Raw genomic sequence first — 12,771 nt, forward strand, 5'->3', positions numbered from 1 at the left:
TACCTTTGGGCTCCCCCTGTGCCCTTTATGTCTCTCCTTTTTTTGTACTTTGATCACTCATTTGACAACTATTTATTTAGCACTACTATGTGCCAAGCACTATTCTGGACACTGAGGAAATCAGTCAGTCCAAATTTCTGACCTGGTAAAACATAATATCTAAGTGGGGAAGAAAAGCAAGATTTGGAAGAGAAATGATAGGATCTGATGTCTCTCTCTCTCTGTTTTTTTTTTTTTTAAATATGATGCTTCTTAAGGCCTTGGTTCAGAATTCTTTTTTTTTTTTGGATTTTGTTTTATTTATTTATTTTTTTATTATACTTTAAGTTCTAGGATACATGTGGATAACGTGCAGGTTTGTTACATATGTATACCTGTGCCATGTTGGCGTGCTGCACCCATCAACTCGTCAGCACCCATCAACTCGTCCTTTACATCAGGTATAACTCCCAATGCAATCCCTCCCCTCCTTCCCCCTCCCCGTGATAGGCCCCGGTGTGTGATGTTCCCCTTCCTGAGTCCAAGTGATCTCATTGTTCAGTTCCCACCTATGAGTGAGAACATGCGATGTTTGGTTTTCTGTTCTTGCGATAGTTTGCTGAGAATGATGGTTTCCAGCTGCATCCATGTCCCTACAAAGGACACAAACTCATCCTTTTTTATGGCTGCATAGTATTCCATGGTGTATATGTGCCACATTTTCTTAATCCAGTCTGTCACTGATGGACATTTGGGTTGATTCCAAGTCTTTGCTATTGTGAATAGTGCCACAATAAACATACATGTGCATGTGTCTTTATAGCAGCATGATTTAGAATCCTTTGGGTATATACCCAGTAATGGGATGGCTGGGTCATATGGTACTTCTAGTTCTAGATCCTTGAGGAATCGCCATACTGTTTTCCATAATGGTTGAACCAGTTTACAATCCCACCAACAGTGTAAAAGTGTTCCTATTTCTCCACATCCTCTCCAGCAACTGTTGTTTCCTGACTTTTTAATGACTGCCATTCTAACTTGTGTGAGATGGTATCTCTTTGTGGTTTTGATTTGCATTTCTCTGATGGCCAGTGATGATGAGCATTTTTTCATGTGTCTGTTGGCTGTATGCATGTCTTCTTTTGAGAAGTGTCTATTCATATCCCTTGCCCACTTTTTGATGGGGTTGTTTGTTTTTTTCTTGTAAATTTGTTTGAGTTCTTTGTAGGTTCTGGATATTAGCCCTTTGTCAGATGAGTAGATTGCAAAAATGTTCTCCCATTCTGTAGGTTGCCTGTTCACTCTGATGGTAGTTTCTTTTGCTGTGCAGAAGCTCTTTAGTTTAATGAGATCCCATTTGTCAATTTTGGCTTTTGTTGCCGTTGCTTTTGGTGTTTTAGACATGAAGTCCTTGCCCATGCCTATGTCCTGAATGGTATTACCTAGGTAAAACAGCATGTCTTAATTTGTATACAAGGTTGCTATGTTGGTCTGTGAAATCCTTTAAAAAAAAAAAAAAAAAAAAAAAAGCGATTGATTTTCAGTGCTGTAATCCTGACCTCTAGTGGACATTCAGAACAAAAACCCAAACATCACATCGTTTTATTTCGTTACCCCATCAAGCACCATTAGCCATCCTAAGATAAAGAGCTTAAAACATGAGAAGCAGAATAAAGTAAAAGAATTTTTGGCTAATATTCTAAATATTCTTGCTGTAGAACCTATATTTAAGAGCAGCTAGTATTAACTTATTTCTTTTTGACTGTTAATTATCTGTCACTTTCACTACTTTCTTTGAAACAATGCATTGCTTTATAGATCATAGCAGCAAGAAATTTATCAAAGAGAAGTCAAAGGGGTTTTCTTCTGATTACCTGTAATATATAAGAAGCTACATGAAAACCGAGTGACTTTAAAGGGATAATGATTTTTATAGTGAGACATATAGTGATGTTATGTAACCTCCTGATAGAATGCACTGAGAAGCAGCAAACTATCGCAAGACAGAAAACCAAACACCGCATGTTCTCACTCATAGGTGGGAATTGAACAATGAGATCACTTAGACACAGGAACAGGAACATCACACACCAGGGCCTGTTGTGGGGTCGGGGGAGGGGGGAGGGATAGTGTTAGGAGATATACCTAATGTAAATGATAAGTTAATGGGTGCAGCACATCAACAGGGCACATGTATACATACGTAACAAACCTGCATGTTGTGCACATGTTCCCTAGAACATAAAGTATAATAATAATAAAAAAAATGATGCACTGAGAAGGGCACATCATCACTTCTGTGGTATTTGTGCTGAAAATACATATTCTGAATTTAATCATAAGGAACCAGCAGACATATCGAATTGACAGACATTTTATAAAATAACTGGCCAATACTCTTCCAAAGCATCAAGGTCATGAAAAATAAAGGCTGAAAACGGTCCCATATGAAAGGAGACTAAGGAGACATGACAACCAAATTCAGTATATAATCCAGAATTGCATCCTGGACCAGAAAAAGGGCATTAGTGGGGCATTTGATAAAAATAATAGTTTCTTGGTTTTGATCATTATACGGTGGTTATGTAAGATGTTAATGTTTGGGTGAAACTGAGTGAAGGATATGTAGGACTTCTTGGTACTGGTTTTGCAAATTTTTTCTAAATCTGAAATTATTTCCCAGTGAAAAAAATAAAAGCAATCATTTATTTTCTTACAATCTCATGAGTCAGAAATTTTGGAATTCAGCTATGTGGTTCATCTCTGATCCACTTGGCATCGGCTGGACCACCTGATTCACTTCCAGATGACTTCTTTACTCACATGTCTACCACCTCGGTGATTCTTGGTCTTTCTTCTTTACTGATGATATCTGGTCCTCCAGGCCTTCTTGTGATTGCTTAGTTACTTAGAGAGCATGGGGGTGTAAGTAAAATTGCACTTCTTATATGGTAGCTGGCTTCTAAGAGTGAGTGTTCCAACAGACTGGACATGAAAGCTGTCAATATCTCAAGGACTGGGCACATAAACTAGCATGGCACCACTTCCACCATATTCTACTGGTAAAAGCAGTACCATAGTCTGCCCAGGTTGAAATGAGAGAACAGAGACCTTAACTCTCAATGGGAGAAGCATCAAAGAATTGGGACTCTTTAATCCATCACAGATATCTAACCAAAGCCCCACTGAGTTAGCACTCAATGTGGAATTAGTGGAAAAAAGCATGGATTTGCTTTAGTCTGATAGACCTGAGTTATAGCCTGGCTTTACCATTTACTAACAGTGTTCTGTCTCTGAGCTTCAGTTTAGTCATCTCTAAAATGGTGGCAATAACACATATGCCATAGAGTTACTGAGAGGATTAAGTGAAAAATATAAAATACTGGATATATTAGGCAATGAATACATGAACCTAATAATAATTGCTAACGTTTATTGAATATTTACCAAATACTCAGTTTATTTGATGTATGCTATCTCATTTAGTCATTATCTCTTCCTAGGGTGGTATGTTTTCTTCTGGGTGGGTCAGAAAGGACAGAACCCCATTTCTTCTAGCTTTGTCTATGAACCTGCTTCATTTACTTTGGCCATTTTTGGTTTGATAATTTGGTAATTTGGGTTACTGACTTGTTGTTAGGATTTCCATTATTTCCCTTTTATTTTGATCCCTAAGAACCCAGGTGCTGATGCACACTTGGTACTTTTTGACACTACCTTTTCAGCATTTGTTCTCAGTGCTGTCAGCTTAAGTTTTTGACAGCTTCTCACGCAATCTGTCAGCTCCCTCTGAACCCACGATTGCCTGCTTATCAGAGCCAAAATGTTCGATGTCTTTGTTTCAGTGGGTGCTCTACTGTCAGCCGTTATTTTATGCAAGACTGTGGGTGCTTAATCCTTGGCCTACCTGAGAACGCCATGATCTGCACTTTGGAGCAATTATTCAATTTGGGGCAATTACTTGTAGGTGTTCTTTAAAGCAAAGATGTTGCCAGAATGTCATTGAATTTTGAAATAGCAGTATCCAAATCAGTTAAAAATCTACTTCTTCATGCATACAAGGCTGATCTCAATCAGTTGTCATTAGAGGAAGGTGGTGACCCTTTCTTCCCACAGCAAGCTGGGTTTTTGTTGCCTCATATACTGCAAGCAGTCAGCTACTTTTTCTAAGTGTTTTCAGTGTGGAAACAAATAATAGAATTTAGTTCTGGTAGAAGAACTAAATTTGTTTGTTATCTTTTTACTCTCTGCTCTCAAAATTTACCTGCCTTTAAATGGAAAGAATTGCTTTAATCCTTTAGGAAGTAGAGGACACATTAAATAATATCCAAATAAGAGATGTATTCATTCATTCATATATTCATTGAATTATCTTCTCTAACTTAATTGTTTAGAGTATCACTTTTGGAATTAGGCTGCTTAGGTTAAAATCCTAGATCTGCACTTATTAGGTGTTGGACTTAGGAAAATTACTTTGATTTCTTTAAATCTTGATTTCCTTGTGTATAAAATGGAATTTTGGGTAGTTGTGGGATGAAATAAGGACATGCCTTTAATGTAATTCATTCATATCTTGGCACATACAAAATACTCAGTAGATGTTGGTTATTATTTTGCATTTGGAGTTAGACCTTGTACTATAAATGATGTGGCCATAACATGTTTACTTATTTTTTACTCTTAATAATTTTCCAAACTTTTAGCCCTTTGATTTCTACTAGGTACATGTTTTCCCCTTAAGAACAAACAAATTGCTGGGGATTACATATTCCTAAAAACTGGAGGCATCTTGAAAATGTATGACATCTTTTGCTTTTAAAAATACATTTCAAGGCTGAGTGTGGTGTCTCATGCCTATAATCCCAGCATTTTGTGAGGCCAAGGCAAAAGGATCACTTGAACCCAGGAATTGGAGACTAGCTTGGGCAACATAGGGATACCTCATCTCTACAAAAAAAGTTAAAAATTAGCCAGGTATGGTGGCACACACATGTAGTCCCAGCTACTTGGAAGCTGAGTTGAGAGAATTGCTTGAGCCTGGGAGGTTGAGGCTGCAGCGAGTGGTGTTCACACCCCTGCACTCCAGCCTGTGTGACAGAGTAAAACTCTCTCTCTTAAAAACAAAACAAAACAAAACAAAACAAAAACCTGATAGAATAACAAGTTCTTTTCTGAATTCCATCAACTCAAATGTCTTAAAGTGTATTTGTTTGCATTGTCGAGCCACTCTGTTTTACTTTACTTCAAGGCTTATAAAGTCTTTACTTTTCTTTATTGTTATGGGTTAATGTCTAGAGCTTCATATAAGCAGATATATAATACCTTATTTTTCTGAACTTGTTTAAAGAATTTACATATATAAATTTTTCTGGTAACTGAAAGTTTCCTCTTTAGCTTCCCAAACTTCAAAACATCATTATCTACTTTTTATTTAAAACACACACTCACCTCCCTTAAGCACAGTATTATAACATGATATAAGCATTCATTAATCCTGCTAGATTGTCATTATTAATAGTGATAATTAACAGTAGTTAATAATTAACTATTGAAGATTATTGGCTCCCCCAAGTGGACCCAGAGAGCTATGCATTTTATCTTTTTTTTTTTTTTTTTTTTTATGTCTTCTATTTCTGTGAGATCTGATATTTTAATTCTGACAACTGTCACTATAGGCTATCTATCCCTGATCCCATCTGGCACATACTTTATCTTGTGGTTTGCTACTTCTGATATCTACAAGCTTCAAAATCATATCACCAAACTAACTGGAAGTATGTATAGAATAAAAAGTTGAGCAAAGATTTCTCTTGGTGTTTGTGAGAGCCATTTTGGCTATTTAGAGATCTTTATTTAATTTTTACTTGTAAGTTCTTTGTGTTTTGCACAGCTTGGTTGTCTAATTGTTTGATTTTGAGATAATTGAAGAAAGGGGTTCTTACTGTAATTTGATGATAATTCTGTAAATTGGTCTAGTTGGGTCCACAGGGAAATAAATCAACCCCAGAAAATTTGGGAAAGCTAGTGTAGTTTAATCATTAAGTCTTCAAATAAGCATTTACTATGCACATTATACCAGCACTGTGTGAGAAAATCTCACTAGACTAGACATCAGGAGGCTTGAGGGGGTGATTCTAGCCTGTTACTAAACACATATGTAAACTAAAAAGCATCTGAGATGGGTTTCATTCAATTTAGAGGTTTATTTTGCCAAGTTATAGACTATGATCCATGACACAGCCTCAGGAGGTCCTGAGAACATGTGCACAAGGTGATTGGGTTTCACATTGGTTTTATATCTTTTAGGGAAACATAAGACATTAATCCATTGCCGAGCACAGTGGCTCATGCCCTTAATCCTAGCACTTCGGGAGGCTGAGGCAGAGGGTTGCTTGAGGCCAGGAGTTCAAGAATAGCTTGGCAATATAGTGAAACCCTCTCTACCAAAAAAAAAAAATTATCTGGGTGTGGTGGCACATGCCTGTAGTTCCAGCTACTTGGGAAGCTGATGTGGAAAGATTGCTTGAGTTCAAAACGTCAAGGCTGCAGTGAGCTCTGATTGTGCCACTGCACTCCAGCCTGGGTGACAGAACAAGACTCTGTTTAAAAAATAAAAATAAAAAAAGACATCAGGCCGGGTGCTGTGGCTGACACATGTAATCCCGGCACTTTGGGAGGCCAAGACCGGTGGATCACTTGAGGTCAGGAGTTTGAGACTAGCCTGGCCAAAATGGTGAAACTCCGGCTCTACTAAAAATACAAAAGTTAGCCAGGTGTGGTGGCAGAGCCTGTAGCCCCAGCTACACTGGAGGCTGAGGCTCAAGAATCGCCTGAACCTGGGAAGTGGAGGTTGCAGTGAGCCAAGATTGCACCACTGCACTCCAGCCTGGGTGACAGAGCAAGACTCTGTCTCAAAAAACAAAAACGACATCAGTCAATACATGTGATGTGAAGCATACATTCATTCAGTGCAGTAAGGCAGGACAACTCAAAGCTGGGGCTTCCAGATCATAGGTGGATTCAAAAATGTTATCTTTTTCTTTTCTTTTCTTTTCTTTTTCTTTGTTTGTTTGTTTTTTGAGACAGGATCTTGCTCTGTCATCTAGGCTGGTGTGCAATGGTGTGATCTTGACTCACTGCAGCTCACCCTCTCAGTTCAAGCATTCCTCCTGCCTCAGCCTCCCATGAAGCTGAGACCACAGGTGTGCACCACCACACCTGGCTAATTTTTTTTTTACTTTCTTGTAGAGAGGGGGTCTCACTTTGTTGCCCAGGTTGGCAAAGATTTCCTGATTGGCAATTGGTTGAAAGAGTTGTTATTATCTAAAAACCTGGAATCAATAGAAAGGAGTGTCTGGGTTAAGATAAGGGGTTGTAAAGACTAGGGTTCTTCTTATGTATATGAAGTCTCCTAGGTAACCACTCCCAGAGGCAATAAATGGCAGATGTTTCCTTTAGAGATCCTTAAAAGGTTCTAGACTCTCAGCCAATCTGTCTTCAGGATCATAAAATGACCTGGAAAGAAAAGGGAATCCTCTATAGAATGCAAATTTTCCCCACAAAAGACAGGTTTTTAGAACCATTTCAAAATATGTTAAAGAATCTATTTTGGGATAAAACAGTTTGGTTTCTTTCAGGGCCCTGCTATCTGCCACGTGATGCTATACTTAGAGTCAGGTTGGAATTTGGTATCTTATTGCTACAGGGTCTTTTCTGTCTGTCTTAGGATCTCTCTTTTAATGTTAATGCTGGTCAGTTGTGTGCCTGAACTCCAAAGGGAGGAGGGTATAATGAGGCATGCCTGATTCCGCCTTCCTATCATGTTCTGAACTATTTTTTCAGGTTTAGTTGGGTCCCTTTGGTCCTCCATTTAGTCAGTTGGAGGGCTTAGAATTTTCTTTTTGGTTTTCACATGATAATATTGGGCTAGTCACATTCATACTCTAAAAAATGAGAATCATTTTATAAGTTGTTATAAGAATCAATGAAATTTCACTATTCCTGTGAATATAAGGAATTTGGGGGGAATGTTTGACAGGGAGGTTAAGAATACAGCCAAGGTAGCTGAACATGGAGTGGAGTTTCCAAAGGCTACCATGAAAGGATTTGGGAAGGAGAGGAGGAGTAGGAAACTGGCTTAAGATAAAGGACCAGAGCATTATGAAGATGAGAAAACAGAGATGAGAGGGGTTTACATTTTGAGCAGTGCCTGGAAAAACAAGAACCAGAGAAATAGTGGATCAGGTTCTGATGGCAGGCTGATAAGCACTCAGGTTGTGAGAATTCACTGTTGCCTAGCAGTTGTGATGTGGTGGTGGTGGACAGAGTTGGAGAACAGGGCAGTAGGTCTCTTTTATATTGGCCTTTAAGTTTTGGCAGGTGGGCAGCAGCTAGTGGGTAAGAAGTGAAATTTTGATTCAGAAAGCAAATTTTGCTTAATTGTAACCCACATTTTAAAATCTGTAATAGTCTTTCTTTTCTCTAGTTGGTAAATTGTGATCAAAACCAGTCTAGGATAATTGCTTAGTATGGTTATGAACTGCGTTCATTTGTTTTTATCTCCTGGCCTGATTATACTTATTTCCTACTTCTTTTGGTTTCTTAAAGAATTAACTGAGTAAACCCCAAACTAAAAATACTTGGTTTATATTTTAACCAACTGAATATTTGTGTTTATCATTCATTCCTTCCATCATTAGTCATATTTCTGGTAGCTGAATGTGAAAGGTTATGTTAGCAAATCATAACAGGAATACACTCTAAATATCTGGGCCTAATCCTTGCTTCTGGAGTTATTTCAGAAACAGAAAAAACATGGTTTATTGTAAGCTTTTTGGGTAGTACATTTGGTACAGCTCCATATCCAAAAGCTAGCCAGAGTGTATCAGTGACCACGATGAAGAGGGCACATGAAATAGACCCTGGACTTACGGGACTTATGCCAACTCATACTTGAAATATCTTTTTTCTTATGTATGATGACTTGCATGGCAAGGAAACAGCACATTTTGTAGCAAACTTATTTCTGATTGTTATCTTTATCATATAAGATTCTCTATCTTTTGAATTTAATAACTCAACATCTCTTCAGAGCAATTGGGCAGAACCCAGAGTTCAAAATTCAGTTCTAGAATGGCTTCTTCAAGAACAATTTAATTTGTTTATTTCTAAAGAAATATTGCTATGGTTTTCAGAAAAGAAAAGGAAGTCTGGCAGATAGCCCCTAATGACCACCTCTAGTTATACGAATAATACTTGAAAGCAATCACTAAAACAAATAAGAAAACAGTAAGAACAGTAGTGGAAATGCAGTGTGATACTTAAAGCCTCCAGTACACAATCTGTCCCACTTATCGGCAACATTGCCTTGTTTTGTTTTATTTTATTCTGTCTGCTACTTGTAGTTTAACTGTAACACCGAGATGTCTAGATTAGGGTTAGGAATTTCAATTAATAATTTTAGACTTCTGCATCATTATGCCAGCTTGAGCAAGGAATTTGACTTTCACAAGACTTAGGCACATGCAAATAATCCAGAAATTGACTGAAGGGAAATAACTTATTGTAAAAACAATTTTATGTGAACATTGATTAAATAGCACCTAAAATTTACAACAAGCCACTCAGGGAAAGAAAATGCCTTAAAAAAAAAACTCATGGTTTAGTTATTGTTTGTGAAGATGAAAGCAATTAGGAATTTTATTAAAGATATATGGAAGTCTTGGGGAAATAATAAAATCGTGGTATATGTGGCACTACTAATTTTCACTTTCTTTTTCTATTTCAGGGTTTGAACATAATCTTTCATGTAGCTTTGGCTCTCCTAAAGGTAAGTCTTTTTTTTTAATCTTAAGTTACCAAATTCTCTTACCTCTTTGCACTTGGGACTGGAATAATTCAATTTACAGTCTTTGAATCATTTTAGTTTCTCAGACACACAAGAAAAGATGACTTCTCTGAGAAACTCTGATCCTCTTCCCTCCTCTCATTCTTTTCTGTTGTTGTTTATTTGGAGTCTTTTTTTTTTTCTTATAATCTATGTATTTAATGGTACTATTTTAGTGTTTTTTCTAGTAACATAAAATATATTTTTATCATGAGTTGGATGATATAAGAGAAAAAGTTAAAAATTGTTTTCTGTCAGAATGATGCCTTCTTTTTTCTTAAAACACTTTTTACTGTAACATCTCTGGAGGTACCTAAACATGTAATTGAATTATTAAAGTTTCCATAATATGCTGACTAAAACAGGAACTACTACATTTCAATTTGCAGTTCTTTCTATGATAGTTAGAAATTTATAAAACACTTTAGAATTCTATTGTAATTACCTTGTTGGATTTTATGTCAACATATCATACAGCTTTAATAATGTGGTAACTGCAAGACATTTGCTGCAGAGTTGGTGAAAATAACCCAGCTGGTTTTTGTCCTTCAGTCAAAGAAGACATTCGGATAGTAAAGGTGATAATTGCCTCAAAGGCACAGGCTTACCCTTTCCTCAGTATAACATGGTGGTTAAAATGGCAGACCTGGACTCCGACAGATTTGCTTCTAATTTCAGCCCTACCGCATGACCTTAGGCAAATTATTCTAAGTGCGCAGAGTCTGAGTTTTGAGATAATAATAGAAATTAATATATGAGATTGTTAAAAGAATTGAGATGATCAAAGAAGTCCTTAATGTAGTATCTAGAACATTTTACTGCCTAGTAAATGTTAGCTGTCATTATTATTGTTCTTTACAAGGTGACTCAGAATATGTTCCTAGGTCCCTTATCATTCTTCTGAATCCCTCAAAAGATAGTGACGTGGTATCATAGGAGGACCTCTTGATATGTTAGGAGAGCCTTAACCATACCTAATCATTAACATAGCCTTGATTTTAAACAAAGGCATGAAATAGTACAGGCCCTCTGCAACTCAGTAAGTGGGTTTCTGTTCCTCATCTCTTATTCCATTACACATTTGCTCTTTGTGAAGTTCGTAAAATGCACTTTTTAAAATTAAATCATTTGTGTTTATATATTTTTTATGCCAAAGCTATTTAGAAAATAGAAAAATATTTTAAATAAAATCACACAAACATATTTGCTGTGTCCTTTAATGAAGTCATGGGTTTTGACCTCTAATTTTTTTTCTTTTATTAAAACAAATCCAAGCCGAAACTTTCCAACATGTCCTCTCAACAGGGCTGGAATAAGACTTTTAGAATGCCTAAGCATTGAAAGTATATGTAATTCAGACTAAAAACAATATTAAAACATAAAGTAAGTATAAGGAGGTCCAAGAAAGTTCTGATTTCTCATATTATATCTAATTTTTTAAACTCTCAGATATTATGTCTTTCCCAAAATGCCTTTCCTCATTTTTTTGGTGACTCATCTTTACCAGTGCTTTCACTGCATGTTTAATCTGTCTTTTGAGTAACCCAGGACTACCTCTCTGGATATCAGACCTATACCCTGTGTCGACTTAATACTATATACATTAGTAAGTTATCTTCTTGATTGACATGTTGACTTGTTCATATTATTTTCATTTATTTTGTCCATGTTAACCCAGACAAGACCTCTACAGAGGACATTCTCTGGTCACTGGGCAGGAAGGCTTTTTCTGTCTTCTTTAGCAATACACGGGCACTCTTCTAGCATCATCTTAGAGAATTTTACTAGTTAGAGAAGATAAAAAGAGCCCTCTCATCACTAGTGCCCTATATTTATGTAACTTCCTTATATGAATCCTGAAGCTGACCCCCCCATAGACAAAGTATATATGGGACTAAACTGAAGTGTACTTTAATCATCTATTGCCACCACTTGGAAAAAAGCATACCCAAACTAGTATAGTATACCAGAAAAATTATATGTATTTGTTTATATCAAAATTTAAAACTTTGGAGAACTTCAAATTGCTGGGGTTTTTTGTTGTTGTTTTGTTTTGTTTTGTTTTGTTTTTTGCTTTTTGAGACAGGGTCTCATTCTGCTCACTCTGTTGCCTAGGCTAGAGTACAGTGGCATGCTGATAGCTTACTGCAGCCTCAAATTCCTGGGCTCAAGTGATCCTCCCACCTCAGCCTCTTGAGGAGCTAGAGTTACAGGTAGATGCCACCATGCCCAGCTAATTTTAAAAATTTTGTAGAGACGGGGTCTCACTATGTTGCCCAGGCTGGTCTCAAATTCCTGGACTCAAGCAGTCCTCCTGCCTTGGCCTCCCAAAGCACTGGGATTATAGGTGTGAGCCAATGAGCCTGGCCTTCAAAGTGCTTATGAATTGAGCCTAACGAATTTTCAGTATAGCTACAGAGAGACTTCAGATATCTCTGTATTATAAGCATTTCTTGTGATGAGGGGACAGACCTAACATTTCTTGAACATTTATACTCTGTGTTAAGTACTAACAGATTATCTCATTAACATACATTAAATGTCTAGGTGTTATTTGTGGAAGAGTAATGGTATTAGCCAGAGAAAAACATCTAATTCTTCCCCCAGCCCCTAGTTGATGATTGAGAGATCAAAGCCCAAGACCACCTAAAGACTTTTGTCTCAGTAGTGGGAAAATTGGATTTATAATGTTTTTGAATGGGATAGATATAGGATGAATTCTCTGTTGCTCAGTTTGGTTTTAAAGACACCTGCTTTCTGAACAGGATCAGCTTCTTTTTGGTTAGTAATAGCCTATCAGGTAGCTAGAAAGGTACTGAGCTAAAAGAATGATTCACAATACTAGGCAGCATCATGAAATCATTTTGTGTACAGTAGGTAGTTCAGATATATTCCTCCAAATCTAA

At 37.0% G+C, this 12,771-nt stretch overlaps 1 protein-coding gene across 13 annotated transcripts in view; it reads left to right on the forward strand.

Annotated features, from left to right (window-relative positions):
• Positions 1–12,771, forward strand: part of LOC105484451 (RAB GTPase activating protein 1 like) — a 796,528-nt gene that overhangs the window by 532,743 nt on the left and 251,014 nt on the right. For all 13 annotated transcript variants that reach the window (XR_011607830.1, XM_071069699.1, XM_071069690.1 and 10 more), the window contains one exon: positions 9,767–9,808. Coding sequence is in view for 12 of the 13 variants with exons in the window: in XM_071069699.1 (XP_070925800.1) it covers positions 9,767–9,808 (42 nt within the window). In the remaining variant the exon portion in view is untranslated. The remainder of the gene's footprint in view (positions 1–9,766; positions 9,809–12,771) is intronic.

The sequence above is a fragment of the Macaca nemestrina genome, chromosome 1 (genome assembly GCF_043159975.1).
Source record: "Macaca nemestrina isolate mMacNem1 chromosome 1, mMacNem.hap1, whole genome shotgun sequence".
NCBI classification, from domain to species: domain Eukaryota; kingdom Metazoa; phylum Chordata; class Mammalia; order Primates; family Cercopithecidae; genus Macaca; species Macaca nemestrina.